General features: G+C 42.4%; 1 protein-coding gene across 1 annotated transcript in view; it reads right to left on the reverse strand.

Moving 5' to 3' along the window:
- Window positions 1-2,282: 2,282 nt before the first annotated feature.
- The window catches only part of NDUFAF6 (NADH:ubiquinone oxidoreductase complex assembly factor 6), a 41,736-nt gene continuing 29,367 nt past the window's right edge, over window positions 2,283-14,651 (reverse strand). The window contains exons 8-9 of the mRNA XM_063450316.1: window positions 11,742-11,798; window positions 2,283-2,411 (exon numbers count right to left, since the gene is read on the reverse strand). Of these exons, the coding sequence (XP_063306386.1) occupies window positions 2,283-2,411; window positions 11,742-11,798 (186 nt within the window). The remainder of the gene's footprint in view (window positions 2,412-11,741; window positions 11,799-14,651) is intronic.

Raw genomic sequence — 14,651 nt, forward strand, 5'->3', positions numbered from 1 at the left:
GAGGAGTTAACCCTGCAAGGTAGTATTGCAGTTTATAAAAAACTGCAATAATTACAGTTGCAGGGTTAGGAGTAGTGGGAGTTGGCACCCAGATCACTCCAATGGGCAGAAGTGGTCTGGGTGCATGGAGTGTCCCTTTAAGAGCTATCTTAAAGTCCATTTGCTACCTCCATCCTGCTGCTACATGAGGAACTCCTATAGACAAAGTGAAGGAGATCTACAGCGGATGAATCCATCCTTTTCCTACGTTCAGGAAAATCGATACATTATGATTGTCCATCAGGAGGCCTCCTTGTATACTTTTGTGTGAGATCTAACCTAGACTTTACTACAGAACTTTTTTTAAATACATATTTTTTTAATCTTTTTTATATTTTGCATTTTTTTTTATTTTTTCTGTTTTGGATCTACCACCATACACTCAGGATTGAGATCATTGACACTTTAAGTATACTTCAGGAACTCTGTGGCACAGATTACTGACATATGTGTGCCCTCTATTTATCCTAGTTTTTTTGCTTTGTGCATAGGAACTGTTGGCAGGCAGTATTGTAATTGTATATGTGTACTTTAGTGTATAGAGTTATAATACCTATGGTTATTTGGCACTAAGCACTTTAATGTTTTGCACTTTAAATTTGGTGGACTAGTTATGTCAACTGGGATATATACATAGGCATGCGCACGGGGTGTGCCTGGGCACACCCTAATCACCGCGGCCTGCGCTATGTGTCTCCATGGGCCGGTGAGGGAGATCAAAGATCTCCCTCTCCGACCCACAGGCAGGGAGGGAGGGAGGCAGGAGAGGTCCCGGGGAGCTCTAATCCCCACAGGCTAGAGTTCACTCACAACTGGACCACCAGGGATGGCAGCAGCATGGTTCCCCCTCACTACAAAAGGTAAGTAGGGAGGGGGGCTATTTCCTAAACGGTTCCTCCCACCCCCACAGTCCCTCCAAACAAATACACACAAACAGCACCCTCACAGCAGTGTGTGTATAATATATATATATATATATACACACACACACATATATATATATATATATATATATATATATATATATATATACACACACACACACTTTAGTGCTTTAGGGTGCACACCCTTTTGCAATACACTGCGCGCACCTATGGATATATATTTACCTGTACATAGGATAAAATAGCACTCTTTCCTATACCACTATGTTGTGCTAATAAACTAACCTGTTTCTAGTTTGCTATTTGTTTTCTATTTTGAACATGAAAGTAATTTCTATACAAGTTTTTTTACCCTCCATTTTGACATTTACTTTAGGTTAAACGAAGACGTTTTGGCCAAAGAACTTACACTTTTAATGCCCTTGTTATCAATTCTAATAATGGATTATTTCTGCACATAAAAGAGCTCATGGGAACACTATAGTTACCTAAATTACTTTAGCTAAATAAAGCAGTTTTAGTGAATATATCATTCCCCTGCAATTTCACTGCTCAATTCACTGTCATTTAGGAGTTAAATCACTTTGTTTCTGTTTATGCAGCCCTAGCCACACCTCCCCTTACTATGATTGACAGAGCCTGCATGGGGAAAAAAAACAAAAAACTGGTTTCACTTTCAAACAGATGTAATTTACCTTAAATAATTGTATCTCAATCTCTAAATTGAACTTTAATCACATACAGGAGGTTCTTGCAGGGTCTAGCAAGCTATTAACATAGCAGGGGATAAGAAAATCTTAATTAAATAGAACTTGCAATAAGGAAAGCCTAAATAGGGCTCACTTTACAGGAAGTGTTTATGGAAGGCTGTGCAAGTCACATGCAGGGAGGTGTGACTAGGGTTCATAAACAAAGGGATTTAACTCCTAAATGGCAGAGGATTGAGCCGTGAGGCTGCAGGGGCATGTTCTATACACCAAAACTGCTTCATTAAGCTAAAGTTGTTCAGGTGACTATAGTGTCCCTTTAAATACTGCATATTGGTGAATACTTATATTTGTCAATACAGTGCTGAGCAGTTCTCTGTATTACACATCCAGGGTTTCTTTGCAATTGCAGACTCTGTCATCTAACAATGAATAAAACGGTTACCTGATGTTATCCAAAGCTATTTGATGACAAAGGTTTGACTCACAAGCTAGAACATAATCCCTATAAACAGGGAGTGGGATGACCGTCACCATTTAAAGATCATTTGTTAGATTTAGTCCAAGATCGAACAAAGAAGTATAGAAAAAAAAAAACATATTTACATGATGATTAAAAAAAGGAAAATGCCAAATACAAATTACAAATATTTTAATAAGTTTTTTTCCAAGATCGAACATAGAAATATAATGGAAGTAACGTATTCTTCCTTTGTAAGCTTGGATGAAAAATATCAAAATCGGCTTTTCTAAGTTTTTTCAGATAACTGTCCAAGGCGACCTAGTGGAAAAAGAAAATATTAGGAATTGGGTTTCTAGAATTAAAGGGACGCTGTAAGGTTAAAAGTAAGTACATGTTGAAGATTTTTTTCTCTTTTTTTTTTTAAGTCTTCAGAGAGAAAGCACCTCTAGCCACTATAAACACATGTATGGCCAAATGGAAGCATTGTAGTATCTTTATAACAGAAATGTTTTACATTGTCCAACTGCAGGGATACGGTCTATGCACCAAATCTACGTCATTCAAGATGACGTCTATTTGGTGTTGATTTGTCTTTTTAACAAACCCACCAGATAATTGAAATATCGTGCACAAGTTCATATATAAACACAGAATAGATACCGGTTCAGGCACTCCGGAATAACAGAAGAAGTAGTCCCGGTAGGGTCGAAACGTTGCTGCTTTTGCCCCAATGAAGTTGCTATTTCTGTTATCCCGGAGGGCCTGAACCGTTATTTATTCTGCATATCTTGAAAGTGAAATCTGGCCAGCCCTGGTTTCAGAGCACCTGGGTTATTTGGCGAGTGCGGTATCCAGTACATCTCTACATATATAAAACACAGACACACTAGTATTGAAAAGTTTGAGGGTCACTTGCTTGTTTTCAAAATAAAATAATTTTTTGCCCATTAAAGTAACACAATTAATCAGAAATACAGTGTAGATATTGTTAATGTTGTAAATGACTAGATTAGCTGGAAATAGCGGATTTCTAATAGGATATCTACATAGGTGTACAGGTGGCCCATTAACAGCAACCATATGTCCTCTGTTCCAATTGCATGCTCTGTCTGCTAATCAAAGTTTAACATTTAAAAAGACTAGTTGACCACCAGAAAACCCTTTTGCAATTATGTTAGTACAGCATAAAACTATTGTGAAGCAATAAAAAGTTTTTGATAGACAAGACGAGCCACTGAAGCATTAGTACTTTTAAGTTAGTTTACAGGCTCAAGATGGCTGGAAACGGAAAACCTTCTGAAATCCGTCAGTCTGTTCTTGTTTTTAGAAATAAGGGCTATTCCATGCGAGAAATTGCTAAGAAGCCGAAAATCTCATACAATGCTGTGTACTACTCGCTTCACAGAACAGTTCAAACTGGCTCTAATCAGAGTAGAAAGAGGAGTGGAATGCCCCAGTGCACAACTGAGCAAGAGAACAAATACATTAAAGTGTATGACACACAGTTCCTCAACTGGCAGCTTCATTAAATAGTACCCGCAAAATACCAGTATCAAAGTCAACAATGTAGATGTGACTACAGGATGGAATAGCTAGCACAGGCACCAGATCTAGACCTGATGAAAGTTTACAATGTAAACTGAAACATCAACTTTTTTATTTATTTTTCTATAAATCTGAATAAAAGCCAAGTCTGACTTCTAATTGTAAACAAAGTACTTGGAGTGCGAACACAGAAATATATTGTAATCAAAATTATTCAACCCCCATTGAAAATCAGGTTTATTGTCAAAATGTAAATGACTTTCAGCTGTTTGCAATGAACATATCACACAAAATCAATTGTTTAGTACACAACTGTGCTCACTGAAACCTCAATGCCTGTTGCCACCAAGTCTTGCTGCAGGTCTTTTGCAGTCACTCGAGGGTTTTTAACAACCTGTCTTCTCAGAAATCTGGTTGCAGCCATTAATAGCTTCCTTTTTCTGCTCCGTCCAGGTAGCGTCACCAATGTTCCTTCAACTTTTAACTTGTGAACTATGCTTCCAACGGTATCTCTAGGAACATTCAGTGTGGCGAAACCGACCTCGCCACGTGGCCTTGGAGGGGGCTGCTTGCCCGCCTCTTGCCTTTGGACTATGGACCAGACTTTATGTGAATGTGTTAACCCAGATAGCTATACCATGGAGCCTATTCATATAATGAAAGACTATGGGAAAGACTTTAGCTCCATGGCAATTGTACTGTGTGAATAGGATCTGCGCGCTATTCGGTAGTTTTGTGCGCTCAGATCCCAGCTATCTGGGGATATGTGAAATGTCTGTGTGTTATGGATAAAAAGTAACTTTCTGTATTTTAAAGTGTTTTAGGTCTTTCTGTAACCATGTGGTTAATGTCTGCTTCTAGCCCTGGATAATTGGATTACTTCCCTCTTTGTCTCCAGGATAGAGGCCTATGTAAAACCTGGCTAAACCGGTTTGCCATGCGGCTAGTAAGGGACAAAAGATACTTTTAGTAACTTTTGAACCCCTGGTCTGATCCATGCCATTTTTTTAATATGTTGTTCCCCTGAATGGATTGATTGTGGATATGTAATTTTGTGTGAATGTGGTGTATGTTTTTAAAGTTATGAAAGTTGTGTAAAAAGTATATTTTAAACTGTATGCATAATGGGATTATGTGTCACACTAAGGGGAGGGGATGTGTGGGTTGCACCCATGTTACTATTGGTTATTTTATGCCTCCCCCTGGGTGTGGCCTGTATGTGTGAGATGGAAATAAAAGCCAGGCTGGATGAGCCAGTCCAGAGTTCCTGTTTTACCCTCAAAGTGAAGTGTCGTCTCATTATTGGGGGAAGGATTTATTGCATGCTGTTCCAGTTTGACTGCTAGGAGTGCAAACCTATTCGTATGGTTCCTATTCAACTGTCTACAGCATTCAGAGGCTTGAGAGGATTCATATGCTTCTCAGATTCGGTGATTGTGGTGTCTGCCAGAGTGCTTGGAGTCCTCAGGAAACGCTAGGAGCATCCTTTAACGGAGGTACCCGGTCGGGGTGCCAGGCGATCCGTTACATTCAGTGCCTTAGCTATCTTTTTGTATCCTGATCTTTATGTGTGAAGAGTGATGATCTCTTAACTTTGTGGACCATTCTTTTGATTTAGCCATATTTCTAACATGCACTTAAACATGAAACCCAACAAACCCCTAGCCAGTTCAGGTATTTCAGTTGTTCCAGCTCAAGCACACCTGGTGCAACTAATGAAGCCCTTGGAGAGTTGCATCAGGTGTGCTTGAAACAACACATGTTTTGCATATTTGTGCTGTTGTGAGGGATTCGATGCAGGGGTTAAAAAATATTGAGACTGGAGAAGTCATTATATGTTGCATTTTCAGTTGAATTTGGGGAAACCACTTGAAAGTCTGTCAATTTTGACAATAAACCTGACTTTCAATGTGGGTTGAATAGTAGCCATTCCATATCAACTCCCGCCGAATCATGGTCATCATTACACAGGTGAGTTTTACTCACAATAAGGGGATAGAATTAGGCCCAAATATAACCTAACCTTACACATTTCCTTTTTAGATTCGCAAGCATTCATCCTTGTCTGAACAGAATCTTTCTATTAGTGATGTCCCGAACAGTTCGCCGGGAACTGTTGACCGGCGAACATAGCTTGTTCGCTGCGAACACAGCGGGCGAACATATGCGATGTTCGGTCTGCCCCCTATTCGTCATGGAGGTGGGAGGGTTTGGGAGGGAGGGTCTGCTGCTGATTGGCTGGAATGTGTCTGCTGACTGAGGTACAGGGTCAAAGTTTACTCAATGATGACGAATAGGGGGCGGACCGAACATCGCATATGTTCGCCCGCCGCGTTTGCCACGAACAAGCTATGTTCGCCAGCGAACTGTTCGGGACATCACTACTTTTCATCTCATAAGGCCCAATCTTACATCCTACTCCCATCCTGCTATAGGTTAGGGTTTGGTCAACTGGCTGTTTGTTACTTGCATTTGGTCCCTAGTCTGGTTATAAATCATCTACTCCCGTGAGGCCAACATCCTCGTCTGAGGTATACGTTCCTCGGCCCAACGCATCGTTAGAGCCTCATATTAACCACTGTCGATTATTATGGCCTTACCATGTCACACCCACGTATATTTGGTCTTGTTACTGCCACCGAGAGGCCAACATCCCTACCACACATTTGTGGTGCCCAGCCAACTCGGCCCTTCTCATAGTTAGACCCTCTCTCGCCACTTGGCACTAGCAAGGCTCTATAGTCTATTTATCACCAATACCTGTACTCCCCAGCCGGGTGCAGTCCCTCCACCCGACAACTATATGGAAATCAAGGGTTTAATGTTATCCCTTCTTGCCTCATTTAACACTATCAGTGTTGGGCTTGAGAAACTGGAATTCCCTCAACTGTTGACAGCCATCCCACCTTTAGAGATCCCCACTCCAGCTCCCTCTCACGGTAACGACACCTCCGCAACCCACTTCTACTCACATCATCATACCCACCCACTTTGTGCCCCTGACCATTCGCAAAGGTATCCTGGAAGGCAAGGACATAAACTTTCTCTCATTGCTTATAGACTCTCATGATGTGGTTGAGAACAAAGCATACTGCAATGGTGATCTTTCAGTCGTTTTAAAAGCCAGAGACCCAGACTCAACCGACAACTTACCATACCTGAATTTGTCCTTGCCTTTGGGCTTTACTGTGACGTAATCTGCTCCACTTCTCCTCACCGTAGGGAAGAGCTGGATTTATATTTGCACAAGTTGGTGGACCTCAGACACAAGTACGGCGGTTTCTCATTTAGAACAATCAAATCTTTTTCAGCTAAAGCAGCGGCATCCCTCACCCAATTTAATACCCACACCAACTGGAGTAGGCTTGACACAGAATTATTCTGTCGCCATTTTGCCGGTCAAAAAACACCGTCTTGCCTCCATCTCACACTCCACCAACTTGTGTCCAGTTGATCCTAGCTTTCCTACCACTAGTCGTGCATCCTTCGGTTCTTACACTGCAGAACACAGAGGCCTTAAAGACAAATTGGGTAGACCCATAGTATATCTACAGAAAGTTCAAATCTGCAACAACTTTAATTCTGGCAGTTGTGGATTTAGCTCGTGCAGATTGTTGCACGTCTGCTCATTTTGTTTCAGGACACACACAAAAACGATGTGTCCTAACCGTCTGTACCCGAAACCATGACTAACCGAAGTTAGCATCGACAACCTGGTGTATTACATCCAGGCACATCCTTCTTATCACCTAGTCGACTTCTTTGTTAATGGGTTCATAGAGTTGATACTAACGAACGAGTTGAACAACAGGTTCATATTAGGTCCTTTTTCTAAACCCCCCTTTTCCAGCTGGCTTACCAATCCCATAGGTATGGCCACTGGGAAGTTCAACAATAAAAAAAGGCTAATTTACGATTTATTGGCTTCACATTCTTTGTCTACACCTAGCATCAACTCATTAATTGCTGAATGCCACTCAGTCTTGCATTATCTAGATGACTTTCTCACTATAGAATTACCTCAGTCCACTAAAACATTGGCTCTATTCTCAGCAATAGGGGCTCCATTGTCGGCCCAAGAGAAAACTGTAGGCCCTACGACTAATCTGACTTTCCTGGGAATCCACCTAGACACGATCTCATTACAAAGCCAGTTTACCCATGGAGAAGGTACGGCTCATCAGAGTCGGTGGAAGGTTTTCTGGCTAAGGGTACGTGTACCAGGACGGACCTACAATACTTACTAGGCACGCTAAACGTCGCCATGAGAATAATTCCACAGGGCCGGGCACCGTAACCCTAGACGCACACACTAAGGCAGACCTACACATGTGGCTTAGATTTCTTTCACAATGGAATGGGAAAGCGATGTTTCTTCCGCCCTTCTCAGACTCTTCCCCGGTCACATGGACCGATGCCGCAGCCCATACAGGGTTTGCAGCTATCTTTGGCGACTCCTGGTTAAGAGATTTCTGGCCAGTCGAGACCCATGATCTACACTCATTCCACACTAAATCTGCTCGATTTGAAATCTACCAGATAGTGGAGGTCTCCAAAGCATGGAGACACCTACAGCAAGGGAAAGCAGTAAAATGCTTCTCTGATAATAATGCAGCTTGCAACATCATTAATAAGGGCAGATCCTCTTCACTTACCATTATGCAACTAATTTGACGGCAGACATGGTTAGCGGCTACGCTGCAATTTCACATCACTTGTATACACGTCCCAGGACGCATTAATACAGCTGCTGACGCATTTTCTCAATCTAATTTGCAGTTTTTCTTGAGAGCCCATCCTACAGCCAACATCAGTCCGGTCAGCACCCCCTCATACCAAGACCTCATCCTGGACTAGAACGCCTCTTAACACACAGCAGATATCTGGCCAGCTCGGTCCTCTCTACCAATACATCACGGGTATACAATAGAGCATTCATCCTATATACCAAATTCACGTTAGATTAACAGATAAACTGCACACACTCTCTAGACTCCATTGTGGTGTTTATCTCCTTTTGCCACTTTAACTTAGAGTTTTATGGTGTTTAGTGATAACTTTACCGCACAGGAATACAGAATCACATCCTAACTGCCTACCCTAGCACAAATTTCATGTCTACCTATCCCGTTAAGAATATACTAAAAGACATACAACGCTTAGACAAACCAACTACCACTACCAGACTTCCAATTGACAGGCCTAAATTTCATGCACTTTCAGACATTCTAAACACCAACCCATTTGAAACGCACACTAATCTGTTAATTAAAACGGCAGCTTATCTAGCCTTCTATGGCTTCTTACGGCCAAATGAATTCACTACCAATAACATCACGTCTAACCACCTGCCCCTGAAACCTATGAGCCTACAAAAAGATACTGACAATTACGCACTTACCATAGATCACACCAAAACAAACCAGTTAGGCCCTCCTACTAAAGTATGCTATTATCCCACCAGTAATCAATGGTGTCCTGTTAAATTACTGGACACATATCGTTCAGCTCTAGTCGGTCTTAACCATTACTACCGTTACATGGCAAACCTCTGACCAATACAAAGTTCATATTCTACATCAGAACTGTTTTCATTAGACTCAGTCTTGACCCCTCTGCCTTTTCTGGTCACACATTCAGAAGCCACAATGTCCCTGCTTAAAATTAAAAGACTTGAACGCGGGGGGCGGGGCCGGACTGACATGGCGGACGGTCGCACATTGCAGGAGCTCCCTACCAATCTAACCTCCCAAGCGACTACCAGGGACTCCTGCCACACACTAAGTGACCCAAACATGGTTCCACCTGCCGTAGATGAAGGAGGGTTCCGACGCGGACTACCGGAATGCCGACCACCGAAGTCCGGGTGCGGCCTAGCGGGGGCCTGGGGCGGGGGAGGCGGCCGACCTCCCGTCCCTGGTCTCCCCTGCCGCCGAGATCACTCGAGGCTCTGCAACCCCCCCACCGGACCGGGGGGGGATATCCCGGTCCAACATACAGACCCAGAGACTAGCCACGATCTACACACTGGCGACTTCCAGAATTGAAACGCTAGAGAAGCAGTGCAGGGCACGTGGACGCTCGGCAAAGAAGAGGCTGAAACGGGATTCGAGGCCAGGCTGGAGGGATACTTTCAGGAACTCTGGCGCAAACTGGAGGTACTGATTAACCGCCCGGCCCAAACCAACGTGACAGCCAGCCCCCCACATAAGTGCCAGCCCGACTCACTACATAGTAACAAGCAACCTACTATAAGACAAGCCCCAATATACCAGAGGGGTAAATCAAGCCTGAATAAGGCGACATCCCAGCCTTGGACCAAGCAACGAAGCCCGATCCCCAAACACCCAGCCACATCCAGAGACCTGCCTAAGAGCCCAAAACTACACACGCAGCGGCAGGGATGCGGTACTAAACTGCCACGACATACCACCCAAAGCTTCCGTCGTTTACCGGAGGCCATCATAGTAGGCCTTCCCAGGTTGAAGGCCGCAGGGAGTGACACTCCGAAGCACCAACCACACCGCCGGAGGCCTGCCTGCCGCTGGCGGCGGCTGAACATCCTGGCCTCACATGGCGCCCGACCACGGGTCGACCCGTCTCTAAGAGCAACTGAGTCGGTGGATCACAGGTGCAGGCCTTCATGGAGACCTGGGGCCGGGGGGCGACTACCATCAACCCACGCCATGCCGCAGCCTTGAGGATCTCTCAAGACGAAGGTGCTATCTACCCCATACTACGGGACCGCGCTGGGGCCCTACCTACTAGCGGTATAGGCTAAACCAGCCTCACGGACTGATAGTCCAGTTCATCAAACGCTCTACCAAAGACTTTTGGGGACCGGCCCGATTGACAGGCACGAACTCCTCTTACTGGAATTCCACCATACTTCCCACACGGCTTAATGATGTCGTCCAATGGTGGCATTTAGTCAACATATGATATAACCATGAACCGTGCCCTACACCTAACTACCAGCCTACTCTGACAAACTACTGTTTTTCTATTTCTCTGTTTTATCGTTTGTGCCAACCACTTGATTTGTTTTTATGTTAATGGTCAGGCCTAGCTAACAGAGTACTCATGTTTAAAGATATTTGACAACTGTTTAAGCGACACCTGTTTAAGCGACACACGCTACAGCGACAAACGTTACAGCGACAAATGTTAAAGTGACAAACTAAACGACTGAAATACTCACTATTACGGACTAGCCTGGACCCAGCCTGACTCTGCTAATATTATTTTCTGTTTGCTTATATGTCGGCGCTAAACCTTAACATATAAAAAAGAGGTACGACTACTGAGGAAATGTTAGCTACCAATGTTATTGAACCCTATACTGTATTTTAAATGCACATTTCCCTCTCTCCATTCTGTATCCCAACTACCATACCTCAATAAAATACAGACTGACAAAAAAAAAAAAAAAAAAAGTTATATACATGGCGAGACCTGTGAGTCTCACTGTTTGATTTACGCAAAATACTCAAATAAATAAAAACATATTTAAAAAAAAAAAAAAAAAAAAGACTTGAACGCTGGAAATAAGCAGCATATAACAGTTATTATATACCACAACCAGAACAGGAATTGAGATTAGCATTTAAAGGTTTAGCTTTGTAACATGTATGTAATAAAGGTTATTTGTATACATCAATTTTGCCCTCTTATTTCAGGCCTACCCCATATGTCAGTTCCAGCACACCACAACTGATTTGTGCTTACTTCTAATTATTATATTACTATTACAGCTTATGTCCCCGACTACAAATATGAAGGTGTAGCCTGTAATTGTGGGAGGGGTTACCGAGCTATAAAACTCAGGCCCCCTCCAAGACAGAACCGTCACTGCTAGGTTCATCCCTCCCACCTCTCCCCTTTATTACAATTCAATGGGATGGCCCTCTTTTATTTCAGGCCTACCCCATACGTCTGTGTGTAATAAAAGGGGAGAGGTGGGAGGGATGAACCCAGTGACTGTTCTGTCTGGAGGGGGCCTGAGTTATATTATATATATATATATATATATATATATATATATATATATATATATATATCACAGTGTCATTACATGCTGTATTCTTGACTTCACATACTCACTGTGATATTGAAGGCAGCAAATGCTTTTCCTTGAACATTTCTCTTGAATGAGCGTGCCTGCATGAATATAAAAAGAGTAAGAATAATTTTTTTTAGCTACGTGTCGCGCTGTGCGAGCGGATCATTGACTTGCACGGCTTCAAGTGGAACATCGCTGTAATTATGAAACAAAACAGGTTATAGAATTCGGTTTTGTGTGTACATGAAATAATGGATTGGAGAAGCATACAAGACTTGAACAAATGATACAAGTGAATATATGAAATATACCGAGATTAGAACATCAGCCTAAAAATCAAATAAATACATGGACTGCCAGGGAATATAATGTGATAATATCAAATCTGAGAGTTAACCCAATGTTTTAATGATCAGATCTCTTTACCACCTGCTGATAAAAATACAAATATTCAGATTAACTGAAGAAATATGAAAAACGTGTCTGTCTAAATGGAAACTTTGCTTTCCACTGGCAAGCTGTAATTTAAGGTTAATGCAGATATAAGAATAAAATTAAAGTTTGATGCTAAATGTCCATATCTTTGGTAGGAATAAAGTCTGGGAGGACAGTACCTGAAAATCCAGTACTACACCGGGAAAAGGTTCTCAGGCTGGGGTGTGATAGGAAGAAGATATAGAGGATATACCAGGGTGTTGGGTACATAGAATGAAATCCTGGCCAAAGTAGTTGGGCTTGTTTGAAAACCATTTTCTGCCCAGCTGGAAGAGCAGAAGGATATGAGGAGAGGACGTGTCGAAAAAGCAAACCTGGCTATAAATCCCAGCTCGTTATCCCTGATGCCAACACCACTCTATATAATGTACGGAGTGACATAATGAAATAGAAGGCATTGCCCTCCAGTTTTTTTTTTTTTTTTTTAGTTCTTTATTTTTGTAGTGCAGGCATGTTTACAAGGTGGTAGAATCACATTATTTTCAGTAAGATTGACATCAGAAATCAGAAGTGTCATTAATGCTGCACATTTTTAAAAATAATTGAAAACAACGTTGAGCAGAAAAACAGCATGGCATAAATCTTAAGACAGTCGGCATAGAAGTAATAATAACTAAAACATGCCATGGTGAAGAAAGGCCCCTGAGCCCCAGAAACATGTAAGCAGTTTAAAGAAATACATTTAACTATTAGATGGGCTTCCCAGGAACTCACGGAGAGGCACCCCAGTCCTCAAACACAGGTCATCCAATCCCCGCTATCGGCAGGATGCAGTTCCCGATTTCAGGGATCTCTCTTATCAGGTAGCCAGTTGACAGCCAGGACCCTGTCAGCCAGCCCCGCTTCAGGGCCAAGAGTAAAACATTGCTTCATGCAGAGGAATGACTTGGCGAGGATCCGCTGCGGAGTGGAAGCAGAGGCAAACGAGACAGGTATGTTGAGTAGAGAGGGCTCAGTCGGGGGTCCGCCATTTACCCAGAATGCAGCTTGGCTGTGTAGGTCTTCTATGCTCCCCGCCTGGGGCCTCGGTGTCGATTGTTAGCACCCTGGACAGGACGTTGTATACCTCAGATAAGTTTGCACAGCTTTGCCTGCCGAGGGCATCAAGAGCCCCGAGAGGGACCGCCTTCTCAATGGAGTGTTTAATAGATTCAGCTGCCATCTTTGTGGTGAGCAATTATTCAGATTTGGATAATCGATAGAGCTAATAGTGGGGTCTCATGGTGGACCAGGATGACCCCCACCGGTCCAAAGGGGGTGAAGAGAACGGGGCCAGCACCAAGTGGGATGCAGAATCCGGATCATTTTAAACAAGCAGGATAGCAGGGCGGTGGTCGTCCACCTCACTTACCGCCTGAGTAGGCCTCTTCTACATAACTTTGATTTCTCCCCTCTGAAGGGTCAGCTTGTGAGTTTCAGGCAGAGCTCTTGGATCAGCACTACTTAGTACATTTAACTGCTGTTTCTTGGTGCTGGGTGAAGGGTAGGGACTCAGTTGTGGGCCAAGAGTTTTGAAATTTGCAGGAGCTAATTATCCATGCAACCAGTGAGCATGGCAACTCGGCACTGCCACCCCGTCCTCCAACCTTTACAACAGGTCAGAACAGAAGGACAGGAAGGGTTCCTTATCTCTTATAGTTCATATCTGGGAGTGGCCACATGGATTTTTAAAGCACTCTGATAATACTTGTTCAATAAATAGGAGAAACACCCAATAATCCAGATAACATTCTTATGGTTACTGCAAGACACAGATAATCTATCAAAAACATATAATACCATGAACTTCAAAAATATTTATTAAAAGATAAGTAAAGTTATATTCTTGTTCTAAGTCAGACTGTAAATTTGCCCTAGCACTGTAATAGCTAAACGTCCTCAATCAAAATCAGGTGAGTGAGCGGGATAAAGAATAAGAATTTTGTCATTAATAAATGTTCTATATGTATATCCAAACTATTACACACAAATATAGTTACATTTTGGCATAGGCCATGGATTTTTTTTTTTTTTGTAACTCTCCTTCCCAGATGGTCAAATTCATTGACACAGTATAACCATAGAAATTTTGATTATTTTTGTGTATACACACACATTGTAGATTGCAGATCTTCAAAGTTTCCTATCAGGATTACGAGACTTGTTAACATTTACCATAAATAAAAAAAAGTATGTTACTGTAAAAAAATCAGTATTGGGGGAGGGTGGAAGGAAGAGGTGCTTGACTAAAAAGTTTGAATATTTATGCAATTAGTACATTTTCTTTGCACATTTTCTTCGCAGGTGTTTTTAACCAATGTAAATTTAAAAAACAATGACTTTTCAGAGTTTACTGGATATGGGATAATGACATACAAAAAACACATCAGTTGCTGGAAATTTATATAAAAGAATTATTATTTTGAAAGGTTTTACATGTTTTTGGTATATTGAGCAGTTGGGGACTCTGGTTCAAT

This window comes from Pelobates fuscus, chromosome 4, assembly GCF_036172605.1.
Source record: "Pelobates fuscus isolate aPelFus1 chromosome 4, aPelFus1.pri, whole genome shotgun sequence".
NCBI lineage: Eukaryota > Metazoa > Chordata > Amphibia > Anura > Pelobatidae > Pelobates > Pelobates fuscus.